General features: G+C 38.8%; 4 protein-coding genes and 1 long non-coding RNA gene across 6 annotated transcripts in view; 3 read left to right on the plus strand and 2 right to left on the minus strand.

Moving 5' to 3' along the window:
• The first annotated feature begins 590 nt into the window (after window positions 1-590).
• On the plus strand, window positions 591-7,787 carry LOC106083807 (plexin-A4). The gene is made up of 2 exons (XM_013247058.2): window positions 591-824; window positions 894-7,787. Exon 2 carries the CDS (start codon window positions 1,088-1,090, stop codon window positions 7,184-7,186), a length of 6,099 nt encoding a protein of 2,032 aa, XP_013102512.1. The 5' UTR covers window positions 591-824; window positions 894-1,087; the 3' UTR covers window positions 7,187-7,787.
• Window positions 7,788-12,653: 4,866 nt separating this feature from the next.
• LOC106083815 (phosphoglycerate mutase 1) lies at window positions 12,654-13,815 on the minus strand. The gene is made up of 3 exons (XM_013247071.2): window positions 13,600-13,815; window positions 13,048-13,545; window positions 12,654-12,991 (listed from the first exon to the last, which is right to left on the minus strand). Exons 1-3 carry the CDS (start codon window positions 13,700-13,702, stop codon window positions 12,825-12,827), a joined length of 768 nt encoding a protein of 255 aa, XP_013102525.1. The 5' UTR covers window positions 13,703-13,815; the 3' UTR covers window positions 12,654-12,824.
• Window positions 13,816-15,140: 1,325 nt separating this feature from the next.
• Window positions 15,141-28,000, plus strand: part of LOC106083792 (eukaryotic translation initiation factor 2D) — a 54,255-nt gene continuing 41,395 nt past the window's right edge. Inside the window, exon 1 of the mRNA XM_059362172.1 lies at window positions 15,141-15,806. Coding sequence (XP_059218155.1) covers window positions 15,622-15,806 — 185 coding nt within the window. The 5' untranslated portion in view covers window positions 15,141-15,621. The remainder of the gene's footprint in view (window positions 15,807-28,000) is intronic.
• Window positions 23,406-24,771, minus strand: LOC106083786 (uncharacterized). Of its 2 annotated transcripts, none has more exons than XM_013247037.2 (4): window positions 24,589-24,771; window positions 24,274-24,437; window positions 23,928-24,222; window positions 23,406-23,858 (listed from the first exon to the last, which is right to left on the minus strand). In XM_013247037.2, the coding sequence occupies exons 2-4, from the start codon at window positions 24,378-24,380 to the stop codon at window positions 23,451-23,453; spliced, it is 810 nt and encodes a 269-aa protein (XP_013102491.2). In that variant the 5' UTR covers window positions 24,381-24,437; window positions 24,589-24,771; the 3' UTR covers window positions 23,406-23,450. The 2 variants fall into 2 exon arrangements, with proteins under 2 accessions (XP_013102491.2, XP_013102490.2); XM_013247036.2 differs by having other exon boundaries at window positions 24,274-24,494; window positions 24,589-24,770.
• Window positions 26,322-28,000, plus strand: LOC131994940 (uncharacterized). Its single transcript, XR_009396982.1, has 2 exons — window positions 26,322-26,791; window positions 27,070-28,000. It is a non-coding gene; the product is annotated as an uncharacterized LOC131994940 (long non-coding RNA).

Raw genomic sequence — 28,000 nt, forward strand, 5'->3', positions numbered from 1 at the left:
AAAAAAATTATTAAACTCTTTTCTTCTTCTAACCTCGGCATTTGACGTTTCGAGTTTTAAACAATCCGCCAGGGTTGCACAGAAAAATTTTGTTGTTGAGCAAGTGACCCTACCTTCTTAGTTCTTATATCATGGTATTGACCTCCTCTTCCGATAAATTGTGACGATATCGCTTGAAATTCTTGTATCCAAAATATAAGTTCTTCCCATAATGTATTTTTTTGTATAGTTTGAAACCTCTTTAATGAATTATAGTTACAACTTTTTTTGTAAAAATGTCATATATTATTTATTTTCATAATTTTGCTGAGTGATTTAGTTTTAAAATTGTTAGTTTTACTATTTTATGTCAACCTGTATGTTCAGCTATCGTTTATTATCGAAAGTTACCGACGATAGTAACTCATGTTTCAATGGTTTTAATTTTAAAGATAATTTATTTTACAGTTCTAGTCACCCTGTATTACCACCATCGTCTGAGTTATCGTTAACTTCACACAGGTCGATTTCTTGCACCGCAATTTCGATTGATATATAAACAATATCGATTTTTTAACCAAAAGTTAAATAATCGATTAGTCGATCCCTCCCTAAAGAAATACAGAAATGAAATACAGAAAAGAATAAGAAAAAGAAAAGCAGAGATTAAATTTAAAAAAAGAATTTAAATCAAATTAAATAGAAATAGAAATCGTAATCGTAGGTAGATTTAATTGCAACCGTCAGCGTTGAATCATAAATAAGATATAAATATTCTTCATGTGAACAAAGATATGTATTAAATCTGCAAACGCCATAGCAGGCGACGACTGCAATAGAGATGGGTAAGGCATTCTTCACTATCAAAGTAAATACATACAAATTTTGAAAAATCCTTTTTTCTCCGAGAGCAGATTTTCACAACTCCATTGAAAATTTCGATCCAAACGCAAATTTCATATCACTTCAGTAGTCCTCTAGAGATTAATCACCAACACAACTACCACCAACACCAAATCGTTGTGCATGAATAGGGGCACCCCCCACACAACGTAAGCCTAACCAATATATGACTGAAAATTCGTCTGTTGCATACGACTGACGAAACATGAAGTTTGCTTATCTGTCCTGCCGCGTCATTGTAATATTGGCATTTGTGGTACAACATGTCACCAGCATAGAGATTTATAATATAATATCATTAACAAGTTCAACAGTAGAAAAATCTGATTCTCAAGCTCAGTCCCCTGTAGTGCCACCCGCTTCGGTTGGGACGAGCAGTAGCGCAGACTTGTTCGCTAGTGCAGTTTTGAGTTCTGCATATAAAGGCTTTGAATCGGCTGCACTTACATATGAAGATCCAAACAATACATCGAGCCCCCCATCGTTCAATCAGTCATTGCCGTTTAGCTTAGAAACTAAACCGAGTAGTAATGGTGGTGACTCTTCCACCGGGCCATCGTCCGCCGCTTCGTCGCCAGCAGCAGGAAGCAGTAAAAACATGAGTAACTTTATAACGAAGAAGGTCCAATTTGACACACAACTGAATCATTTAGTTGTGGACACAGTTACAGGACGAGTTTACGTGGGCGGTGTAAACAACTTATATCAATTATCACCAGATTTGGATGTACATGAAAGTGTAAAAACCGGCCCAAAAAATGACTCGGTTGAATGTTCAATTTTGGATTGCCCTGTACACGCCATACGCAAGCCCACTGATAATTACAACAAGGTACTATTAATTGACCGTGCTACATCGCGGCTTATAGTATGTGGCAGCCTTTTTCAAGGAAACTGCACGGTTCACAATTTGCAAAATGTTTCGATAATTGAACAAGAAGTTCCAGACGCTGTGGTGGCGAACGATGCCAACTCTTCGACTGTAGCATTTATTGCCCCTGGACCGCCTCAACATCCGTTAACAAATGTTATGTATGTTGGCGTTACGTATACCAACAATTCACCATATCGCAGCGAAATACCAGCGGTTGCGTCGCGGTCATTAGAAAAAACAAAAATGTTTCAAATTGCGTCCTCTGCAGTTACAACTGGAACCCGAACGTTTATAAATTCGTATGCTCGAGAAGGATATCTTGTGACGTATGTTTATGGTTTTAGCTCCGAGCGCTTTTCATATTTTCTCACCACACAACTAAAGCACAACCACCACTCAAATCCTAAAGAATATATTACAAAATTGGTTCGAATTTGCCAAGAGGATTCGAATTACTACTCGTACACTGAAATTCCTGTAGATTGTATTAGTACAGACCAAGGTGGAACCAAATATAATTTGGTGCAAGCTGCTTATTTGGACAAGCCTAGTTCAGATTTAGCTGAAAGTTTATCAGTAACACCACAAGACGATGTCCTTTTTGCAGTATTTTCTGAAGGTCGTGGCAACCAATCGACCGACAATTCCGCCTTGTGTATATATTCATTGAAAGCCATTCGTCGAAAATTTATGCAAAATATCAAATCATGTTTTAATGGTGTCGGATCCAGAGGTCTTGATTTTATTTCGCCTAACATGCCGTGCGTTCCAACCAAGCTGCAAACAATTGGTGAGGATTTTTGTGGATTGGATGTTAATTCTCCTCTTGGTGGAGATCAACCCATCACTGCCGTTCCCGTGGCCACATTTAAGGATAATCTTACATCGATAGCAGCAACAAGTGCCAGTGGTTATACTGTTGTGTTTATTGGAACGGGCAACGGATATTTGAAAAAAATCGTTGTCGAGTCAAGCACCATAGCAAATGAATACGCTGAAATTCCCATAAACGTCAGATCTCCCATTCAACGAGATATGCACTTTGACAATCAAAATATGCATTTATATGTCATGTCGAGGTCGCAGGTGGCCAAGGTTAAAGTTTATGACTGCAGTGGATATAAGACATGTGGGGAATGTTTGGGAGCGCACGATCCTTATTGCGGCTGGTGTTCCTTAGAAAATAAATGTTCACCGCGATCTACATGTCAAGATGATGTCAATGATCCTCTTTATTGGATTAATTACAAGACAGGCAAATGTACAACTATAACCAGTGTAATGCCTCATCAACTTCAACGAACTACTGCCCGAACTCTCGAATTAATAATTGACCACTTGCCACAATTAAAGGAGAATTTGGTTTGCGCTTTCACCACCGAAGAAAAAGCACTATTTACCAATGCAACCAAAAAACGCAATGGTGTTAACTGTACAACACCACGTACTGATATGCTACCCCAGATTGGACAGGGAAAACATCATTTCACTGCCAAATTATCCGTTCGCACACGTAACGGACCTGATCTAGTGTCGACAGATTTTACATTTTTCGATTGCAGCACCCATTCCTCTTGTACCCGATGCGTTTCTTCGGAATTTCCTTGCGATTGGTGCGTGGAGGCACATCGTTGTACGCACGACACAGCGGAAAATTGTCGCAATGATATATTAGTGACGGGGGTTAGCCGAATAGGTCCCAGCTACCGATCTGGACCAGGGTTTTGTCCAACAATTAATGCCACAGGCGATGGAAGCGAGATTCTTGTAGCTGCAGGGACCAGTAAATCGATCAAAGTTAAAGTTCACATTATAGGCCAATTTATTGTCCAGACACGTTTTGTTTGCCAATTCAATATCGAAGGACGCGTCACCAGTTTAAATGCTCAATTATTAGGCGATACAATTTATTGTGATAGCATGGAATTTCAGTACACGTCGCGTTCACCAAATCTTACTGCGACATTTGCTGTAATTTGGGGTGGTTCAAAACCTTTGGACAATCCTCACGATATACATGTCGTTATATATCGTTGCCGCGATATGGCCGACAGTTGCGGCATGTGTTTAGCCTTAGCGCAGAAATACAATTGTGGTTGGTGCTCATCGACAAACACATGTGAGGTTGAAGAGCAATGCAACAAAAATAACAACGAAGGAAAAACCGACTGGCTAAATAGAATGGAAACGTGTCCGAATCCTGAAATTCACTACTTTTCCCCTAAAACAGGGCCTTGGGAAGGAGGAACCAACATAACTATACGCGGTATTAACCTAGGTAAGAAATTTACAGATATTTATTCCGGAGTACGAATTGCCGGTATAAACTGCTCGCCATTTGAGGAATATTATGTGGACACGAAAGAGATTGTATGTATTGTCGATAGTCCTGGAGAACAAATGTACAGAAGTGGCCGAATTGTGGTTCAAATAGGAGACTATCGTGGGGAATCGAAAGAAGATTATGAATTTGTTGACCCAAAAATTACAACATTTAGTCCTAGACACGGCCCAATCTCAGGCGGGACACAGATAAGGATAATTGGAAAATATTTGAACTCTGGTTCACGCATTCAAGCATTTATCAATGATCGCCTACCATGTGAAATTCTAAGTGTTGATGAAAATCAGGCAATTTGCAGCACATCCTCTTCTCCAGGAGTTATAGAGGGGCGCTTGAAAATGGTTTTCGATAATGGTCCTCGGGAATTCAACGAATATAATTTTAAGTACGTACTCGATCCCACTATTAAAGAAGTGTATTCCGGGCCATCAGGTGGTCAAATTAAAGTGCCAAAAGGCATACCCGCCGGAGGCACCGAAATAACTGTCTTAGGAGAATATTTTGATAATATTCAAGCTCCAAGTATGTACGTAATATACAACAACAAAACATTTCTCAGCCAGTGCAAAGTAAAATTACCAAATAAAATGATCTGTGATGCACCCACCGTGGAGACGAATCCCGCCGATATGTTGGAAGCCGAAAATCCACAAAAGTTGGAATATGGTTTCCTAATGGATCACGTGCTACACGTTCAAAATCTGTCAGCTAAACTTAACAACTACTACGAATTGTATCCCAACCCAGTCTACTACAATTTTGAAGAGCGTGTAAAATACTACAAAAGCGAATACTTAACCATTAATGGCCGGCACTTAGATCGGGCTTGTAGTGAAAACGATGTGAAAGTTTTTATTGGAAAGAAGCTTTGTAATATAACGTCTTTATCGCGACAACAGTTGACATGCCGACCGCCTTCAGAACCGTTTAGTGGTGACAACTACGACTCAGACGACGATAGTATGGTGGAGGGTAAAGATGGCTCAGGGCCAGAAGTTGTCGTGCGCATCGGACGATCACTGGAGTACCGTATAGGCGTTTTAAGTTATGCCTCCCCAAACATTATGGACGATTTGGGGAAAAATGCTTTTGTTGTTGTCGTATCTGGCGTTATATTACTGCTATTAATTTTCGTCGCATTATTGATAGCCTACAAGAAAAAGACATCGGAATCCAATCGAGTCCTAAGAAACATGCAAGAACAAATGGATATACTGGAATTAAGAGTAGCAGCAGAATGCAAGGAAGCCTTTGCAGAACTTCAAACTGAAATGACAGATCTTACAGGAGATTTAACATCCGGTGGTATACCCTTTCTCGATTATTGTACGTATGCTATGAAAATTCTTTTTCCCAACCACGAAGATCACATTGTATTGCAATGGGAAAGACCTGAGTTGCTACGCAAAGAAAACGGTCTTCGGTTGTTCGGCAAGCTCATTATGAACAAGACTTTCCTTTTGCTTTTTATACGAACACTCGAATCGAATAGATACTTTTCCATGAGGGAGCGGGTTAATGTAGCTTCACTAATTATGGTTACGCTCCAATCAAAACTTGAGTATTGCACAGATATTTTGAAGACATTACTTGGGGATCTGATCGAAAAGTGCATAGAAGGAAAATCTCATCCTAAGCTTTTGTTAAGACGAACAGAGAGTGTCGCCGAAAAAATGTTAAGCGCATGGTTTACATTCCTTTTGTATAAATTTCTAAAAGAATGTGCCGGCGAGCCATTGTACATGCTCTTCCGTGCTGTCAAGGGACAAGTGGATAAAGGTCCCGTCGACGCCTGCACTTACGAAGCACGCTATTCGCTGAGCGAAGAGAAGCTCATTCGTCAGCTGATCGATTTCAGGCCAATGACAGTTTATGCTAGCATAATACAGCAACAGATCTTTTGTAACAATGTTGAAATGCTGCCATCACATACTGAGAATGTTCCAGTCAAAGTGTTAGATTGTGATACCATAGGGCAGGTAAAAGAGAAATGTCTTGACACCATATATCGCAACATACCAGCTAGTCAAAAGCCTAGAAAGGATGACTTGGATCTTGAATGGCGTACCGGAGCAACGGGACGTGTTATCCTTTATGACGAGGATACTACATCAAAGACTGAAAATGAATGGAAGAAGTTAAACACTTTACAGCATTATAACGTTCCAGATGGAGCCGGTTTAAGTTTAGTTCCAAAGCAAAGCTCGATATACAACTTCTCAATTTTATCCGACAAAAATGAAAAATCTCATAAATATGAAACGTTGAATTTGTCTAAGTATACTTCTTCGTCGCCTACGTTCAGCAGGGCAGGCAGTCCTCTAAACAACGATATTCACGAAAATGGCGTCAAATATTGGCATTTAGTAAAACATCACGACAACGATGTGCAAAAAGAAGGGGAACGCGTCAACAAACTTGTCTCCGAAATCTACTTAACTCGACTTTTAGCTACGAAAGGCACATTGCAGAAATTTGTGGATGATCTCTTTGAGACGATTTTCAGCACAGCTCATCGAGGTTCTGCCTTGCCATTGGCTATCAAATACATGTTCGATTTCCTTGATGACCAAGCATTATTGCATGGCATCACAGACCCCGAGGTTGTGCACACATGGAAAAGCAATAGTTTGCCATTAAGATTTTGGGTAAACCTCATAAAAAATCCTAATTTCGTTTTCGATATCCACAAATCGAACATAGTCGATTCGTGTCTTTCGGTAGTCGCACAAACTTTCATGGACTCGTGTTCCACATCCGATCACAGATTGGGAAAAGATTCGCCCAGCTCCAAATTGCTCTATGCTAAAGACATACCAGAATATCGTAAATGGGTAGATCGCTATTACCACGACATACGAGAAATGCCCCCAATATCTGATCAAGATATGAACGCCATGTTGGCCGAGGAGTCTAGGCTACACACATCTGAATTCAACACAAATTGCGCTCTACACGAATTATATACATATGTGGTCAAATACAATGAACAGTTGGCTGTCACATTGGAGGAAGATGAATTTTCCCAGAAGCAGCGTCTTGCCTATAAACTTGAGCAAGTTCACAACATCATGTCCGCCGAGTAATTACTCACTCTACCCGGAGGCAAAGTGAAAACTACTATATTTTGTAATATGTAATCAGTAACAATTAAGCAAAGTAAAACATAAAACTAATTGGTGTTCAACATTTTTTTTAAGAAGCAAACAAAAACATATTGAAGAGATAATGAGTAAAAAGTCAATCTTAAGTAAACAAATAAAAATTGTAATTCCCAATTTGGGCTCAATAAAGATAAAAACATATTGATATTCAAAAACATATTTAAGTAATAATCGATGTCATGTTTTTTTAATTTGTTATATTTTTTACACAAAACGCTATTTAACATCTCCCATTATAAATCATTTGAAATGTAACACCCATCGTCTGTTCAACAAGAAAAAACATCAAATCTCTTCATAAGAAAAATGTTTTATCTTTTTGCCATTTTATAAAATTGAACAAATTGGACGCTTAAAGCGAAAGTGCGCCTTGTTTTCTTTCTATTTCTCTATATCTTTGTCCTTCATTCTTATATATGTTAATCGGAGCATCATGCTTGTTGCATTTCCTTTTTTCTTCATCAAACATTCGATAACATAGCATCTTGTTGAACAGACAACCAGAACAAAACAAAAGATTGAAAAACGAATATATATATATATATATATATATATATATATATATATATATATAGAACTCATATTTATAATTTTTAAAAGATAATAAATGTATTACGAATATAATTTACAAATATTGATGTTTTGCCTATTCCACATACAAACTAAGCCACATAAATACAGACATATCCTTAAGAAAATACATACATTCATAAAAAAATCCCAAAAAGAACTTTGTATGTAATTGTTTGTATGCGCATGCCCTTGTCAGGTCAGGTATACACGGCGGAGGTTAGCATCGATATAAGGAGGGGTTTATAAATTGGCACAACAATACTGGGAGTCTGCCGAGAGGTAAAGAAGTATATATATATATATATATATATATTATACCATTTTCCTGCATCGACATTGTTTTTTATCTAAATAAATAAACTAAAATCTCATTTTACATATCAAGCCATTGTGCTCAGAAACATATGACACCAGTTTTGAAATATACGAAGGATAGTATTGGCTAACAGATTCTATTTTGGACTGATCAAACAGATGAAGAGCAAAGCTACCTCTCGACAGACAAAAATAGCACTATACCAGACGTGCTGTTATATGGCTCCAAAGGTGCTTGCTTATTTCTATATTACACTCTGTGTACATTGTGCGGCAGCTCATCTCAAAGCTATAGCTTCCAACCTTCTTTGTTTGCTCACACAGTAAGCTCGAGGGTATCTTGTATGCAATGTTGAGGAGATTTGTTCCTCTCTTTTGGCACATACTGTATTGTGTACAATACGTAGTAAGCTGAGAATCCAATCATATTCTTCCTTCTAGCTAGATCGCGCAGACGAGCTGATGTATACTCCTTATAGTGTCCTTTCCGGTCTTAAATAGTTCAGCTGGCAACCCATCGGCTTCTTGACTTGTTCAGTCAGGTTATTCCTACTTAAAACCACCGTAGCGCAGCGGTTAGGATGTCCGCCTATGCTGCTAAGCGCGTGTCTTTCCATTTCCCTTTTCTTTCTGCGCAATAGACATTTTTCCTCCCTCCTTTCTCCAGACACCTACCCTTCACATGGTGCGTTGCTACTGATTGCAGGGTTGAAGCATTTGGACATTTTTAACATGCGATTAATTTAATTTAATTTGCTCATTTTTTTGTCAAGTCGTTAGACCATATATGACATTCGTTTTCTTAAATGAAAACAAAGACATTTTTCACATAATGCCTACTTTGTTCCATTAAATTACCAAATAGCCCTTGCAATTATCCTCAATATTATTATGTTGTTGTTGTAGCAGTTTGTTGTGTTTTATCTTTCGTCTGCTTGATTCTGTTGAGTGTCAAGATCCAGGAACTCTGGGTCGTGTATAGCAGTTAAACAGGTGAAGTGTATCATGTAGTCCCTGGTTACAATCGGGACACACAACTTGCACTTTTCAATCCCGGCACGGACCAGAAGCGTCCGGAGAAGGTACTCCGAGATGTACCTCTCCCATGCCGAAAAAGACGAACACGTACACTGAGGGGGCAGCCCTTGCCGATGAAGGATTCCATCGGGTCAATCCGGTGCGTACAACCCGCTGCCAGGAGACAAAGCTGACCAATACCTACGTAAGGATCGCTCAAGGAATGGAGGTGGATTTTTGGCCTTCGTGATACACCATTCCGCTCAAAATAGACCCTTCTCGCATACGTCTGGCGCTAGTGACCACTACATGGAGTGAATGGAGATAGCAGCAGGAGATAGCCGCCGGTTGGTAGCTGTGTCCCAATTAATGGCCAAGCTTACAACCCCGACATAAGTGGGTTACTATCTGGCCATAATCGTCTGGTTCTAGGGGATTTTTTTAAGGCGCATCGCATTTCATGGCATTCTCCCCTAGGTAACGACCAGCATGCCATGGCTTTGGCAGAGCAGATTGAAGGCTCCACGTTTTGCACGGTGAATGAGGATGCCCCCACTAGGATTACGAGGAGGTGCAGACGCTTGCCAGACATTTCCATTCCATCTCCTGAGTGACGTATCCTGGCAAGCCGTCATCTCTTTGGGGTCAGATCACCTTCCCATAATTCTCACTATCGACCGACCGACCACTCGATTTCATAACCTCTGAGCGCCGGAGGTTTATCAATCAGAAGAAAGCCGATTGGGCTGATTTCCTATATCTATCGCCGCTTCAGTGAACTGGCACCCCCCTCGGATGTGCTAATTGTCGGGAGGAAATTCCAAGACATCATTAACGCAGCAGCCGTTCGCTTAATACCAGCCGGTTGAATACCCCAAGTGCGGTCCAATTTTCCGGCAATGGTACTCGCAGGTGAGCGAATTCGTTGTACGGACCTCTCTAACCCCAGAATCAGGGGGCTGAATGTGGAAATAAAGAGGGTGGTCAACGAACATAGGTGGAATTTGTGGTTGGAACACTTGCAGCAATGTAACTTACATTGCTTGCCGGTTTAGGCAAGCTGCGGTCTACAGTTTAGTCACTTTCGAACCCCGGTGGACGGGATGACAGAATTTCAATCACTTTTGGCGATATAACCGTGACTGATCCGAAGAGGTGCGCCAGGTGGTTCAACCGTCAATTTATTGGAGCCTCGATTCTGACCATCAAGTTTCCGAAAGTACTTGGCGTCACATTTGAGAAAGTCAAAAATAGAAACAAGGTCCTCAAGTCACTTGGGGTACAGGTAAAGAAACCTTGTTGACCACGTACAAAGCAATTGGACGGTCTGTGGTAAATTATGCAGCGCCAGTGTGGTCTCGTCAGCTCTGTGACACGCAGTGGAAAAATATTCAGATCTGTCAGAATGCCGCCCTCCGAACTGCGACGAGCTGTCTCCTTAGTTTTATGTGAACCACCTCCATCAGAAGACAAAGATCCTACCAGTGCGAAGACATAACTACATGCTGTCTAAGCAATACCTTTTGGGCTGTTATCGCAGAGACCATCCAAATCATCATCTTGTGGATAGATATTCACCGCACAGAATCCTTAAGGTAGATCTAGAGGATCCAGAGCGCGAGGTTCAGCGCTACAAGAGAGAACCTCCAGATCAAGCGGCAGAGTAGTTCTGCCTCAATTACGTTCCGGCAAATGCAGCCGACTCAACTCCTACAGAGCAAGGATTGATGCCGATGTGCAAGATACATGCCCTGATTGTGTCCAGGGACCAGACGATACATGTCACCTGTTTAACTGCCTAGCCATACTAACTCAACCCAGACCCAGATCCCTGTGGATGCACCCTAGATTAGTCGCAGAGTTCCTGGATATTGATACTCAACAGAATCAAGCAGATGAAAGATAGAACACAACAAACTGCTACAACAACAACAATAAATTGACGGAAGATATATGTCGCGCTTGTTTGTTTTAAAGGAGGAGGACTTCAATATAGGTATGTACATAAAGTACATATTTTTTCGAATCTTTTTTTAAGTGTTCTTGAAGAATATTATTCCATACCAAATTTTACGTGCGATTTTTGCATTTTGGTCCACGGGCCAACACTGTGCACCGTAATCGAAATGAATAACACCAGTTTTGAAATACAACAAAAAATAATATTGGCTAGCAGGTGCTACTTTGGATCAAGCAAGCTGTTTAGAAACAATGCCACCTCTGAACAGACGCAAATTACACTGATACGACCAGTCTGCATTGATGGAGAAAATCAGTGTTGTATCAACTGCGTTAGCATAGTTCACAGACCGATGAATCAAGCGATTCTTTAAAGAGGCATCAAGTACCACGATTGGAAATAAACGACGAAAATCAAGAGAAGAATTTCAAGATAACTGTATATGAGCAATGATTGTGATGTACATAGCTTGTTTTCAATCGATTGTGCATTTTTTTTTTTTTTTGCTTTTAAGCTTTAAATGATTTTTACAAAACATTTTTAACTTTGTTGTTTCTTTCTTTCTTCTTTTTGTTAATTTACTTGTGTTTCTAAAGTTTTTAGGTTCTCGGAATTCCTTTTGTTTCAAATTTCATCGAAATCGTGTAATTTGTATTTTTGTTTGGTGTATACGAGCAACTAGGAATGGAAGTCTATAAAAATACAATGTATTTTACAGCAATTTTTATTTTGTCGCTGTTTGCAAGTTCGTTTGTTATCAACATTAAATGAATTTAAGTGGTTCCTTTTATTTTTGAGAACTTCATTAAAAAAAGTTTGCGACAAATTCGTTATAGGGAGATTAGTTTCTGTGCAAGATGAGAATTATTCGCTATAGAGATGTTCGTTATAAAGAGGTTAAAATAGGTGAAAATGGCTGAAGAAAATAAGTTTTTATTCCTCATAGAGAAGTTCGACTGTAATTATTATCTCTATAACATAGGTTGTCATAGAGTGTACGACCAGAGAAGTTATACGGCAAATTTACAGCAGAGAATTTAAAATCTTAATTCGATATCAGATCGTCGTACATTTCGTGGGAGCTTTGGGCGTTATACAAAGCTCTGGAGATAGCCATAGAGAGTCTTGCTGCGAAGACCGACAATTATAGGGCTTCCTTGTTTCACAACAAATTGGAAAAAACCCCTTATTTCATACGCTTTAGGAACGAACGTACATTTGGGAGTATACATCGCCTCAGTCTGTTTTCAATGTGGTATACATCGAATAAAAGCTGCAATGATTACCAAATTTGTTCCATTGAGCCAGATGCTTGGACGATCCGTTATCTACAATGAAAGCTACGTTCACAGGTCCGTACGTGGAGAAGTGTCTTTATATGGGAGATATAGCGAAATCTAAACTAATTTTGACGAAATTTAACAATGGCTTTCAAATTGGTAATAGCTTTCCATACGAAATTTCATGCAAATCGGTTAAAAATCTGGTATTATATCTTGTCCCATATGAGATACATATTTTGAATTTAGTTTACTTTTACAATTTATCATTTATTAATGTAAATAAATTAACTATGCTGCAATTTTGTATCTTATTCGTCGTATTTTTTCTATAGCTATATGTAATATACTAAAATTTTGAAACATCTCAATTAAATCTATTTTTAGGATTTTCGTGCGATTAAATGCTGCCGATTTATTTGGCTTTTCCTTGGGCAGCCACTGCCTCTATTGCTTTCTTAACCGTTTCTTCATCTCCCAAGAATTTCATGGAAACTACAGGTTTGAAGTTATCATCCAACTCATATACGAACGGTATACCGGTAGGTAAGTTGAGGCCCATAATTGCATCCTCGGACATATCTAAATTATAATGTTATAGAAAAAGAAAGAACTACTATACCATCCCGGTTACTTACTGTCCAAATGTTTAACAATGCCTCGTAAACTGTTGCCATGTGCAGCGATCATAACGGTTTTTCCCTCCTTCAGCTGAGGAATGATAACATCATTCCAATACGGCAAAGTACGTTCAATTGTTAATTTTAACGACTCGAACATTGGAAATTCATCCTTTTTAGGTTCGTTAGCGTAGCGGGGGTCATTAACGATAGCGTCGTAGTATGGATGCCCAGGTTCCATTGGTGGTGGTGGTGTATCGAAACTGCGGCGCCAAATTTTAACTTGGTCTTCGCCATACTTAGCTGCAGTTTCTGCCTTATTCAATCCGGTCAATCCACCATAATGTCGCTCATTCAATCGCCAAGTTTTGAACACAGGAATATCACTCTGACCGCTTTTAGTAAGGATGGCATTCAAAGTGATTTGTGCACGCTTCAATACTGATGTATGGGCAACATCAAATTTCAATCCAGCAGCTTTGACTGCTTCTCCTGCAGCGTCGGCTTCCTTTTTACCTGCAAACCTTTTTCGTTATTTCATAATCACCCAGCTTAAATATCTACAAATACCATTTTCGCTCAAATCCGAATCGAACCAACCACAGAACTGGTTCTTAAGGTTCCACTCAGACTCTCCATGTCTGACCATTACAATTTTATATTTTCCAGACATCCTTCTTAAAAAGTTATTGCCAATATTTCGACGAATGCAATAATAAGAACTTTGAAAATCGGTTCTTGGAGTAGAACTAAAAAGTATCCCAAGAAATTGTATGACCTTTGAGAACATCACAAGGTCACGACAATATTCAGTTCTAAAATACGTTAGTGTATACGTGTCGTAAAACCATCTACGAATCAGCTGTTGACGATGAAGACGGTCCTGAGCACAGATAGATTCAAATTTAACGGCTACGGAAGACAAAGGTGGGCCAATTTAACGCACCACGTTTTCTCGATAGAACGATTTCTATATCTGACAAGGTTAAATACTAGGAGTGGTCTTGGACAGGAAACTGAATTGAAAGTGTTATATTCAGGAGCGTACAGACAAGGCTCACAGGTGTTAGACATTATGTAGACGGGCCGTAGACTTGAAATGAGGCCTGAATTCGAGGATAGTCCACTGACTCTATATGAGCGTGATTAGACCAATGCTTAGTTACCCCTCAGTAGTTTGGAGGACTGTGATGGAGAAAAAGTGCAACGTTAGGTTAATACAACAGGTTCAGAAAACATGTTGTCTTGGCATAGGCGGAGCGATGGGGACCACGCCCACTTGGGTACTGGAGACTATTCTAGATATCCGACCAATAGACATACGGATAAAGTGTGCGGCAGCCATTTCGGCTATGAGATTTAAGGCGATAGGAGAATGAATTAAGGGTAGGAGTGGCTCACACCATCGCAATATAATGGAGGCGGCGATAGGAAGCGAAGAGGTTTCCGATCGGATACCTATCCAGTGCGAGGCACTGCTGCCAGCGGTACTGTCTTGTACTGACGGAGCCCTAGTATTGCCATCTGGAAGATCATGTTACACGGATGGATCAAAGCTAGAGGTCAGAGTGGGCCTGGTTGTCTACATTGAGAACCCAGGGACAAAGATCTGTTTTAGACTGCCTGACCATAATACGGTCCAGCAGGCGGAGACCCGGGCGATCAAGGAATGCGTGGTGTGGTGTCCTACTAACGCGAGGACTTTGAGTGTAAACATCTTTAAGGGCAGTAAAACACGAACAGCTTTGGAGTGTAAGAAGGACATTAACGTTTTTTTAATAATAAATATCGATGGTACCTATACTATCGTATATTGCAAACGAAAATGAGAAGTAAAAATCAAGAGATCGATTTATATAGAAGTAATATCTACGCACAGACCGAATAATAATAAAATAACATTTTTTTCGACGTTTGTAAACCAATTTATATAAAACATTTATTGCCGATCATTAATAAACCGTCTTGTATTAAGCATTTATTTATTTTTTGGTTTGCCAATAAATATTATATAAGAAGTAACAATTGCCGCCGTTAAATCTTTAATTGTTTTGCCAGAATATAGTTGTATGTTTGCCAGCCTCGCAAAACGAATTTATCACATCAATGCCACTGTGGCATTGCCACAGAAAACAACTTCCATCAAATTGTTCATGTGTGAAGCCGTATTTAGGTTTGTTTGCAGGAAAGCAAGAACAGCCTTTACTCTCTTTTGCTATTTATTTGAATTAAACAGCTGAACTCCATAAAACAGCAGAGAAGTAAACGACCGACGCAAGGTAAACTCCCATCCCGTTTGGAAGATATGAGTCTTCAGCATTCAACATCGAATACGCCAAAAACCTCATCAGCTAGCGCCGCTTCTACCAACGAAGCACATCTACGTACGCCATTAAGCCAACAACAAGTAAACTCAACAGATTAGCAGCGCGTCTGACGGTGATGTCCGTACAGCAGACGTAAAGCAACCCTCACAACCGCAACAACTACATCAAAAGTCAACGAAGCAGATGCACGAAAATATGCTACTAATGCAGACAATGCTGCATAAAAAAATGCAAATGCAACTAAGATGCAGCAATTAAGAAAAATATGTTTGAAGGACTGACATCGCAACAATCGAATACGTCCGTCCAAAATTCTCCACCAACATCACAGCAGCAGCACGTTAGTAGACATTGGAGCCAGCCAGTATGTTCAACAAACCGCCGCTGCCATCTGGACAAACCGCCATCACAACTAATCGCCCCACAGCCGCACCAATTAGTCCAGCCAACGTAAGTAACCCCACATAAGTTTTAGGTTTTAGAGAGAGCCTTGCATATGGAATCATCACACGAAATGCCATATAGTGTTCTGAACACACCAAACACATACACATAGTCCATAAAGTCTGCGTTCATGCGACAATTTCTTTTTTAATGATTAAAAAACAACATAAAAAAATAAATAAAGTTAAGTTTTGTTGTATATGTTGTTTCTTTATATTTCTTAAATTAGAAAACAAAAATACATGTTTGCTTTTGCTTTTTTGTTTTGCGTTCACTTGTTTACTTCGAAAGTACCGTTACTTTTTATGATGCTTGTTCTTATTTTTGATCAGTTTCAGTTCATTATCATAACAAGTGATAGTTACACGTGTTTTTTTAAAAAAATAATAAATTTGGAAACATGGAAACTAAAGGAAAGGAAATATGCATATCTGAAAGAAAAATAATTATTAAATTGTGGGGGGTGTGGGGGTGTATGGCTGCTAGTGGAGTGGGTTAATTAGAATTTATTGAGTCAAAAATAGTTAAATGGATTTATCTTAATATTTTGAAAAAAAAATTGAAACCAAGTGCTGCTAAACTAGGGTTAGCAACGACATTTTGGTTCCAACAAGATAACGATCCAAAGCATACATCAGAGGTTGTTAGGCTTTGGCTTCTATATAACACTCCAAAGCAGCTTAAAACATCACCCCAACCTACAGATCTTAACCCCATTGAGCATCTTTGGGATCTATTGGAGAAAAAAATTTGTCAGCACGTTATAACCAGCAAGGAGATGTTACGAAGTGTCATGCAGGCAGAATGGGCGAAAATAACATCTGAGGAAACAGAGAAGTTGGTAAACTCCATGCCAAATAGACTAATTGCAGTTTTAAAACAACGTGGCTATCCTACCAAATATTAGGAATGAGTTAATATGTTTTTATTTTGTGTTTAAATAACTCTTTTGTTTATTTTTAATTACTGAACGCAGATTTTGTGGTGCTTATATTTAATTGTTATCATATTTAAATCGCTCTGGAGTGAAAGTGCTTAACCAAACTTAGAACTTAGTTTTTGTTTTTTAATGTTAGGAATATGAAGAAAAAATATTACATATATTTTGATTTGTTGATTTGGTTTATAATTTTATTTTGCGTTCTATAACCAATCATAAAAGTTTGTCAGGTGAACGCAGACTTTATGGGCTATGTGTGTGGTAGGTCTGTTCGCGTACTTTTCCAGTAAAAATATCCAGTAATGTAAGAGTCATTTTACACTCTTTAAAAAATTTGCAAGCAAAAGTACGCCTTCCGTGAACGACTTCCAGTGAAATTTTGCAGAAAAACAGCTGATTTTTGATTTGGTTGGTTTTTTAATTGTTTGCTTGGAAAATATATTTTTTTAAATAAAAAATGCTGGCGATTCTTTCGAGGTATTTTCCTTAGATAAACGTCAATTTATTGACCCGAGAGTGAAAAGGCTAGAAGGGGAGCCATTCGTATATCCGTGCCGCTGGACAGCTATCATAAATTACCGTACAATCCCATGGCAGCCGGTTCGACGTACCGCATTTGACTAACTTTACAACTGCCCTCAGCCTATCTGAACACTATTATAGTATCCGATGTGGGAAGATGGGCAGTCTGATCCCGCTACTGAAACCTGAAAACGACACGAGCAATGGGGAGTCGTACAGACCGATCTCCCATCTCTCATCGGTAGCCAAGACGCATGAGGGGCTACTCCTCTCGTTGGACAATTTCCATTCGCCGAGCATCAGAATGCAATTCGAAGGCTGCATAGGACTACAACTGCTTTACATACCATTATTGTAAACAAAAATACACTTGTTGTGCTGACAAAGATACTTTGGACTAGCCATCTAATACTTTTGGATATTGTGGCTAGATAAATTGCTACGACCACTGGTGTGAGGCTTTCTATTTGGTCTTGTGGCGGGTACGGACACTTTGTTATCATTGAAGATATCTGTATCCGTTCAAAATTGGCAGACTAATTTGCACTGTGCGTCACTTGATTAACTGCCCAGCTAGAACCACCCAATGGCAGCATCTTCCCTCCTTAACAAATTCAAAGGTTTGACAAGGTTGATTTTTTGGGTTTCTTTGGCCAAAATGTTGTCATTTACATATAAAAAAATAATGAAACACAAAACAATTTAAAAAGAGACAAATTCAGCATTTGTTTGTAAAAATAATTAGATTTTGTAGTATTTTCACACTTATAAGTTAAATAAGCAAAACTTTTCAAAGCCTATGTCAGCATCTTCCACTTTTATCCAAATATTGTTGTTGTAATTGCAAAACCAAAAGCGCAACACATTCTTTCACAAACCTTATTATTTCGTACACATTGATTGAATTGCTTGTTGTAAAAGAAATATTTATTTTTCTTTCGAGTATATTTATTTAGATTAAAAAAATACTTTCTTATTTTTGCATCCACAAACACTTTATTTTTTTCCAACCAGGGTAAATACATGTGAGCAACATCACTAACATTAACAAACACCCATTTACAATTAGAAGTTTATTTATTTTATTTTATGATTTGTTGCACAGCGGTTGTGGTTGTGCTCTCAATGGGCGTCCCGAAATGTAAATTTTCCCTAGATGAAATAACAAGTTATGACGAAACGAACACATTTCGGCAAATTTTTCCGTTTATTTTTTATATGGAGTTTTAACGCGAAAACCGAATATAGTACTGGCCTTAATGCAGAACACCCGACTTGAGGTAAATTTACAACTTCATTTGTCGAGTTTTCTGTACCTGAACACTATCCATGAATCTTCATTAAAAGTATATAAAAATGAAACAAATTTAATAATAACCAATAAACAATATTTATATTTTTTACTTACCTCTGCCTTTTTGATTTTGGGGTTAGATTTTGTATTTTTATGTAACGGCTGCTTATCATAAAACAGCTGACCTTTACAAAACGTATATAAAGTTGCAAATTTCTGCTGGCAAAAAAAGTCCCAGTAAAAATTAGCTTGTTCTCTATTTTCTAACTGTCAAAATTTGCTCTCTCTCGCGCTCTCTTCTGCTGGCAAATAAAATACGGAAACGACTTCCAGTAAAAATTTGTGCAAATTTTTGAGTTTCCGAACACAGCTATTGATTTGCCACAAAAGATTTTCAGGACTGCCCGAGGAATTGCCAACTTTTTCCGAATCTTTTTACAGTACCACAAAAGAATTTATGTACAGTGACTTGCACAATATAATGCGTCTAAAAGACGCCTTAAATGGTAACATTCGAGAGGCAGTAGCATGTCTATTAGGAAGTTCAGGCAAGGTGAAAGCCTCAATGATTAAACTAAAAAAGATGTTTGGAAGACCAGAAAAAATTATCAAAAGTCAAATTGACAAAGTACGAAGAATACCCTCCCTAGCCAAAGACGACTGATTGCACTGTAAATTTCGACAACACTACGAATATGGCAATATTCCTAAAAAGCGCCGAAGGCAACCATCATCTGCATAATCCGTCACTATTGAGTGAAATTGTATAGAAAGCACTACTTCGTGGAAGCACTACTTCTTCTTCTTCGACACTGACACAAAGTGAAAAACGGTGCAAGAGATACCAGATCTATCGACACCTTTGTCGGTATTTCGTGCGTAATTTTCGGATTATTGTTGAGGTTTATATCTGGATATTTGTCTTGTTGTCGAATCTGCGTAAAAAGAGGTAAATTTTTTGGAATGGAGAGGGGGGGATTGGCCTTCGTGATAAACCATTCCGTGTAATATAGACCCATCTTGCCTGCGACTGGCGCTAGTGACCCTTAAATGGAGTGCTTGGAGATAACCGTAAGGTCCGGTACTGCCGAAATAAAACTATACAACATGTACATACCGCCGGTCGGTAGCTGTGTCCCGATTAATGGCCAGGCTTACAACCCCGACATAAGTGGGTTAATATCTGGCCATAACCGTCTGGTTCTGGGGGCCTTTAATGCGCATCACACTTTATGGCATTATCCCCTAGGTAACGACCAGCGTGACATAGCTTTGGCAGAGCAGATTGAAATCTCCACGTTTTGCGCGGTGAATGAAGATGCCCCACTAGGATTACGAGGAGGTGCATTAACTCAATCAGAAGATAGCCGATTGGGCATCACACTTTATGGCATTCTCCCCTAGGTAACGACCAGCGTGGCATAGCTTTGGCAGAGCAGATTGAAAGCTCCACGTTTTGCGCGGTGAATGAGGATGCCCCACTAGGATTACGAGGAGGTGCATTAACTCAATCAGAAGAAAGCCGATTGGGCAGGCTTCAGAGAGTATACCAATCGCCGCTTAAGTGAACTGCCACCCCCTTCGGATGTGCTAGTGGCCAAGAGAAAATTTCGAGACATCATTAACGCAGCAGGCAAGCTATGGTCTACTGTTAAGTCACTCTCGATCCCCGGTAGACGGGATGACAGGACCTCAGTCACTTTTGGCGAAATAACCGTGACTCATCCGAAGAGATGCGCCAGGTTGTCAACCGTCAAATTATTGTGCTTCCCGAGAGTTACAGGGCAAGGAGGAAAGCCATTCGCCATATTCGTGGTCTCCGAGCCTATTAACAGCCATCACAATTCACCGTAGGCGAAGTTACAAATTGTCATCCGTGGCGCCAAATCATCTAAGGCGCTGGGCCCCGACGAATCTGGATTCACCTGGAGTTGAGTACCTTACTACTGTCCCAAACCTATCTTTGAACACTCTTATAGTTCCCGATGTCTGGAAAATGGGCAAAGTGATCGCGCAACTGAAGCCTGGGAAGGACTCGAGTTTGGGGGAGTCATAGAGACCGATCTCCCTTCTCTCACCAGTAGCAAAGACGCTTGAGGCATTACTCCTCCCGAGCCTTGTAGGAGAATTTCCATTCGCCGAGCACCAACATGGATTTCGGAGACTGCAAAGCACAACAACAGCTCTGCGTGCAATCACCGTACACATTTGACGTGGCTCAGCCCAGGCCATGTGATAGGGCGGTCCTCGTGGCACTGGAACTATCGAAGGCATTCGACATTTGAGGCCATTGCCAACACGTCCCTCCAGCCAGGCCTGAAACCCTGGTTCGCGAATTATCTGTGTGGTCGCCAATCATTTGTGGAGTTTAGGGAAGTCGAAGCACCGTAGAGTAAAACAGGAAGTTTGCCAAGGTGGGGTGATATCTCCGTCACTGTTTAACCTCTACCTCCTCCATTCCACCCCCTCCAGACGGCATAGAGATCGTATCATATGCGGACGATTCTACGATCATGGCATCAGGCCCCCACCCATTGTTGACATCTGGGATAGGTTGAACGTATATTTCGCTGCAAGAAATCTAAAGATATGTGCCACTAAATCTTCAGGCACATTGCTCACTACAAACACGCATGAGGTGAATACTGAGCTGACTGTTATGGTCGATGGAGAAATTATTCCGGAGAGAACAACATCGTTGACTTTTACAAGCAGTATCGCCCCCAGGATAGCATGAACCTCTTCAGCGTATATCGAACAACTTATAAGGATGCCTCAATATCCATTCTTGGAACCAAAAATGCGCTACTTGTGTTGCCCGCCGTCTTCGAACCATCTGTGAAAATCTTTGTGTATCCAGCGAATCATTTTGTCACCAATTTCCGGTACTTGTCCGCAATAGCAGCTGATTGAGATGTTAGCCTTGAATGGAATTTAGAAAAGAGGCTTCGGGCGTTTATCAATCTGGAAGCTTCTGATCTTGTTGTCGTATTTCATGTGCAGTTTAAGTCTGCACCATTTTTCTCATTATATTGGATAATGTACTTCAGAAACTGACATCATACATGCCTCTTGCTCAAATGCGAGGATATGAGTCGATATCATAGCCCCTAGTGATATGCTTACACCCTTAAATTGAATTCTCTGAGTAGAGGGACCATGTATTCTATCTTAGGTCTTATTAGTCCAGTATATACCTATTCCTATTTATTGCCTCAAATTGCTTGTCAATTGCAAATCAGCTATTTAATTCTTCTTCAATTTTTGCATCTTGACATTCAATTCAGAACATTAATAAGTTCATCGATTTTATTTTGAATGCCCATAATCTGGGTTTGTATTCCTTTTTTGGAAGTTTCATATTGCTACATACATATGTGGTTTATTATTTTTTAGGTCCTTTTAGTTTGATTTCGGTTACTTTAAATTTCAAATTGTAACAGTTTTCTCATTATGTCATCACCCATTGTTTTTATTGGGTTGCCAAAAAAGTAATTGCGGATTTTTTAAAAAAAGTAAATGCATTTTTAATAAAACTTAGAATGAACTTTAATCAAATATACTTTTTTTACACTTTTTTTCTAAAGCAAGCTAAAAGTTACAGCTGATAACTGACAGAAGAAAGAATGCAATTACAGAGTCACAAGCTGTGAAAAAATTTGTCAACGCCGACTATATGAAAAATCCGCAATTACTTTTTGGGCAACCCAATAGTATTCCCCAGAATGTCTTTATTGTTCCTTGTTGCTATTCTCTTACTCGTAATAATGTCCGTTGTGTTTCTTTCGTTTGGCTGCACCCCTAACTTAAATGTTTAATAGAGGTAAAAATGTTTTTGCCAGTCAAGTATCATGTTATATATGTGTGTTGGTTTTGTTAACGAGAGGACCTATCGTGAAGTTACCAGATTGTGTATTCTAGAAACATCGATTTGGCCACCAAGAGGTATATAACTCAGTGACGTAACGCAACACAAGTCAGTCTTAAGATTGGCACTATATTCGGTTTTCGCGGTGAAAGTCCATTTAAAAATATCGGAAAAAGTTAATGAAATGTGTTCATTTCGCTATAACTTGTTTTTTCATTAAGTGAAAATTTACATTTCACGACGCGCAAGAAGAGCACAATCACAGTTGCTGCGCAACTGTACATCTGTACGAAGTAATAACGATTGTGAAAGCTAGTGCTTTGCTTTGGAAGATGCTGGCAAAGACTTTTGAAAAGTTATGCCTTTTTTACTTTTACCAAATAAAATACTACAAAATTTAATTATATAAAGCTGCATTCATTTCTTTTCAAATAGGTTTGTGTTTCATTATTTATAAATTTCGAAGGTGGGTTTTGGTTAAAATTACAACCACATACATATATTAATTTGATGACGATTCACACACATTTGTGTGTACACATGCACGTAGGCAGTTGATAAATTGATTGGTGCCATATTAATGTATATCTTCTATTCAAATGATGTGTGCAGGAAAGGCATAGTAATTGTACCAACAGGACGAAAGGGGTTCATTAACTCAATAATAATAAATGTTTTGGCACATTTCGTTAATATTTGTAATCTACTCGTTAATAACTCTCGTTTGATGTCCAGTTTTCCCCCGGCTGGAGAACATCTTGTCGAGGCTGTTTTGGGCCCATGGGCCTTTGCCCCAAACACTGACATTATATACGTGTTTCTAGGTTCAATACACAGCTACATACCATATTTCAGCAAAATCGGACGTGCGCCCTATAAAGTGCATTTTATCCAATGGTAATCAAAGGCCATAGTCCTTAAAAATTTTGTGGAAATGAAAAAAAAACGTCTAGCAATTAACTCATTTTAACTCGAACAAAATTATCATATTAATGCAGGCATATTGACCAACTAATTTCTGTGCATTTATTTTGATTCTAATTTCTCTAACAATTTTATTAAACAATCGACTATTTCAGTTTGTTTTTTCTCGATACATGTTAGACGCTCATTCAAGCGTTCTTCCATTTTATTCAGTCTATGATCAATATAAGTTTGTATAGAGGATGCCTCATTCACAACCTTCATGTCAAAAGCTTTCAGTTTTTCGGAAGATTCGGATCTAAACTTGGAGGGACATTTCGATTTTGCAAAGATGTTTAATAATTGCGTACATTTCTCCGATGCCAGACTTCCAGTGTTAGAACTTTGTAAAATGCTTTGTACATTATCGTAGTTAATGCAGTTGGATACCAGCGTTGTAATTCCATTGGGATTAGGAGCTATTTGTACCTGAATTCCAAATATACATACTTCGTCAGCAGAGGAAAGAAACTGTATTAAAAGATATATTTTTTATACATTAGCAGACGCATACATGAGCAGACGCAAAAGAAAACATACTTTTATGGCTACATCTGTTATTCCCGATTTTTCTACCTCCAAGTCGTAGCGGTAGGTTTTGAAATCTTCATCAACAATGTCATCGTCCTCTTTCTCAAGTGTCCCATATAAAGTTTTTAAATATTCCTCCATTTTGCCTTGAAAAATTTCCACCTTTGTTATATTGGAAATAAAAGATATGGCCTGGATTTTATACTCAGGGATTAATTGTATATGTATTTCGAAGCATTCTGTACAATCTCCTTTCTTCAATAAAATAGCTTTATCCTGATTCAGCAATTCATTCAACGTTGGTCTACAAAAATATTGTCTGAAAAAACTAAGATTTTTTTACGCACACAAATACCTTAAGAATACATCGGGGTCGGCACTTTTAACCTGCAAAATTTCCTCGAAAGGACAACCACCGACACGAGTCCAATTACTTGCGAGATTTACAAGAGAAGGATCCATTTTAGTAGTAGTAGTTGTGGTGTGATTTGTGTCTTCTAATCTCGTTTTTTACTTTTTCTGAAATGATCAACAATCCCATTCATTATTGGCCACCGTTCTGAGTTTCACTTTTGCCTTGAAAACATTTGTTATTATAAAAAAAAAAGTAAAAATTAATTCCTTGCGGGGAAGAACTTCTTTGATTTGTTGAAACTTGTGAAATATTTACCTTCACTCTCCAAATCAAATTAAATTGTAGATAGGACCGAGATTAAGGTCTAGGGATCTAAAAGTAGACTTTCGACAAATTGGGAAAAAAATGTCGAAGTCGACTTTTCCTGAATAAAAAGGTCGAATAATCCACTTTGAATGGCGAAAGAGTCAATATGGTCAGGTTTCTCACTGTCCGGTTGCAAATCATCGCATGGCGAAACAATTAAAGGTGGTCTAATTTGTACAACAACCTCAAATCATATGGTGCAATCTGCCATCTTGTCATCAAGCTGATCGTAATTTTGCCAACAAACGCAAAGAAATGTGTGTGCATGTGCATGTACGTGTGGTATGAGCAGAGAATATACGAGAAAAAAGATAACAAAGAGAATGCAAACATTTATTTCATTTTAATGTCAGTTTAATACCGTCAAACGTGGCCGGCTGTTAACAACTGTTCGCGTAAGACCACCTTTTTAAATCCGTCTTGAATTCATCGTATCGATATTCCTCTGTTTATGAGAGTTGCCATTTATATTTCGGGATTGGACAACCCTTGTGTTGCAATCAGGATGGACTTATTAGGTGAAGTCATGCGAACAGCTAAGTAAAATTTTTTTAATTTGACTCAAGTGTCAAATATTGGCACTTTGCATTTTCATGTGTATGTCTGATGTTTATGTGAAAAATAAATACTTGGAAGAAAATTTTAAGCTTTGGCACTTTTTTTCGTGATTGAGGTTTTTGTATAAATTAATTAAAATTATTAATTATTTTTGGTAATAAGAAAAGCTTGGTATTGCTAGACGCCCGAGAAGTTGAAAAAGTAGCAACAAAATGCGAATGTGTCCCATTTGTCAAAAAAATGTCGGTATGACTCTGTATTCTGTTCAATAGTCCTGAGAATCCCATTGATGACCAAGATCTTTAATGTTCCTCATCAACAGTTTTCCAATTGAGTCCAATGACAGTAGTTTGTGACATACGTGGCGTGTGGTCTTTTTTTATAAGTGGGGCATACATCTTTGACGTTGACATTAAGCTTTTGAGAGCTAGTGGTTATTATGTATATGGATCAATGTTTACAGTCCCGATTTTAATTTAAGAAAAAAGTTTAGAACCAACCAATGGACATTTACTGCATATTTGTTCTTAAAACAAATTTTATTGATTGATACAAAACAAACAACGCATTACAAGTTCTAAATAAGACTGTTCTATTGCCCTCTCCATGGAAAATGCCGTGAAATCTAAGAAACCCATGGTACGACCAAGAATGTCGAGATGCTACTGAAGCCAAGAATGCGGCATATATAGAGCAACCCTGCAACAAGTAGCAACGGGAGATGCTACTGATTTGGTCCAGATGAAGGAGAGATTTCTGGAGAAAAGTAGAGAGGAGAAACGTCTATTCCGCAGAAAGAAAAAGGAAATGAAAGGACGTGAGTGTGAGCGAATTGATATGTACAGGAGTCAGAATGAAGTCCGGAAATTCTACCTGACCTGGTAAATCCACCCTGGAACAGATATTCACACTGCGTCAAATCTTGGAAAAGACCCGAGAAGGACAAATCAACATCTACCATCTCTTTATTGACTACAAAGCCGTCTTAGATACTCCTTTACGTTAAAAGGTATTTCAAGCCATGTCTGAGTTTGGTATATCTTCAAAATTAATAAGACTGCAGGATGACACTTGCTGATAAGCGTTCCTCAGTAAGAATAGGAAAGAATCTGTCCGAACCTGTCGTGGACCCCGGAGGGTCCGAACTGTCTCAGCGGAGAAAGGGGACATAGTGTGCTGGCGGGCGCTGGCTGTTGGCGTTAGAGCTCCGGCTGTGGCTCAGTCTGGGGCGCGGTTCTTGCCAACACACCATGTCCAGAGACAGCTGACAAAAAAACTAAATTGAAACCAGCTCTGGATGGGATAACAACACAGGGTCATACTTACTTTACGGCAGGCACGTTATTCGCTTTCTTACTCGCACTTACCGCTATGGATTCGCTCTTCAGGGGGCACTGAGACATCCTACAGTGCCCTGGACGGCCCACCCCAACCATGGTATCCGTTGTCCAACAGTTTTGGATACCCCAGAATCGTCTCCCCGTTCCCCCTCTACAGCATGGTGCACTACCCCTTCCTTACCTTAATGATCTACTCTTCCATAGCGAAATGAGAATACTAAGCCAAGTGGAATTTCATTTCTACGTTATAAAAGGTATGTATGGGCTTTATTTAGAGGTTACATCCTCTGATTTTGATTCTATACGTTAAATTAACATTGATCAAAATATTTAAATGTTAAAGAAAGCTTTATAATTACTGCAATTTACAAAAACAAAAAAAAACGCAATTTTTAAGGCAATGCAAAGTAAGAAATTCAATTAATTAGATAAAGATTAAAACAAATCAAACTTCTAAAATCAATCCAAAAGGACTTAAAAAAAAAATAAAAAAATTACAATATATATATAACTGTTTTTTTTTTCTTTTCAGAAAAGTGCCTTTGTTGCGTCTGTCAGATCGCCGGACTGGAATGCTTCGACGACGGCTCCCCTGGATAGCAAGACAATTTGGTAGCGGAGGTGCCCTGGATTTCCCTTTTTATGTTCTTGGTAAGTATGTATAGGTAGTTCGTGTAATGTCTTACCCTCAATAAAAATATATAATTTCTTGTTTTTCTTTTTTTTTCTTTTAGCCAACCTGCAGGGACAACATTAAACGACCAAAGGGTCTTTTATTTAAAGTGTATTCCTAGTGCCCTAGAATGAGCTCACCCTACTTCCTAGGTTGTATCGTCCGTTCAATCACCGGACTGCAGATATGAAACCCAATGTCTACCCTGTTTGCTGCCTAAGTTATTCTGTTTTCTTTTTTTTTTTTATTTCTTATATTTTTATTCCAGGATGTGTGTCAAGCTAAGTTTCTCTGTGTATCGTTCTAAGTATTGAACATATAAAAAGGAGCATACATCGGCCTACCTTGGCACCTACGGGCTGCTGGTGCAAAATTCCCTCGGGGACACTGGAGCAGATGGCGGCGGTGGAACCAATGATGAAGCTGGAGATGCTGATGAGATGATGATGTTGTTGAGGATGGAAATGTTGACGTTGCCGTGGATGACGATGGTTAAAATTGCAGTAGAGGTGGGTATTTATTATTTGACAAAAAGTTTTTGTTGTTCTGTTTAGTCTTTGCTATGTTTTATTCGTGGCTCAAATTAACGTTCTTTTTCAAAGCTTTTTATATTTCACAGGATCTTTTTTCTTTAGCATTAATTAGCACTAATAAGTTTATTTAGCTTTAAGTTGATCTAAAGTAACTTCAGCTTTTTTACTACAAAAGCTAGTCTTTATTCCTTTCACAAAAAAAGGAACATTTATTTGCTTTTAAATAAAAAACTTTATGCCTTTGGCATCACATATTC

Source organism: Stomoxys calcitrans, chromosome 2 (genome assembly GCF_963082655.1).
Source record: "Stomoxys calcitrans chromosome 2, idStoCalc2.1, whole genome shotgun sequence".
Classification (NCBI taxonomy): Eukaryota; Metazoa; Arthropoda; class Insecta; order Diptera; family Muscidae; genus Stomoxys; species Stomoxys calcitrans.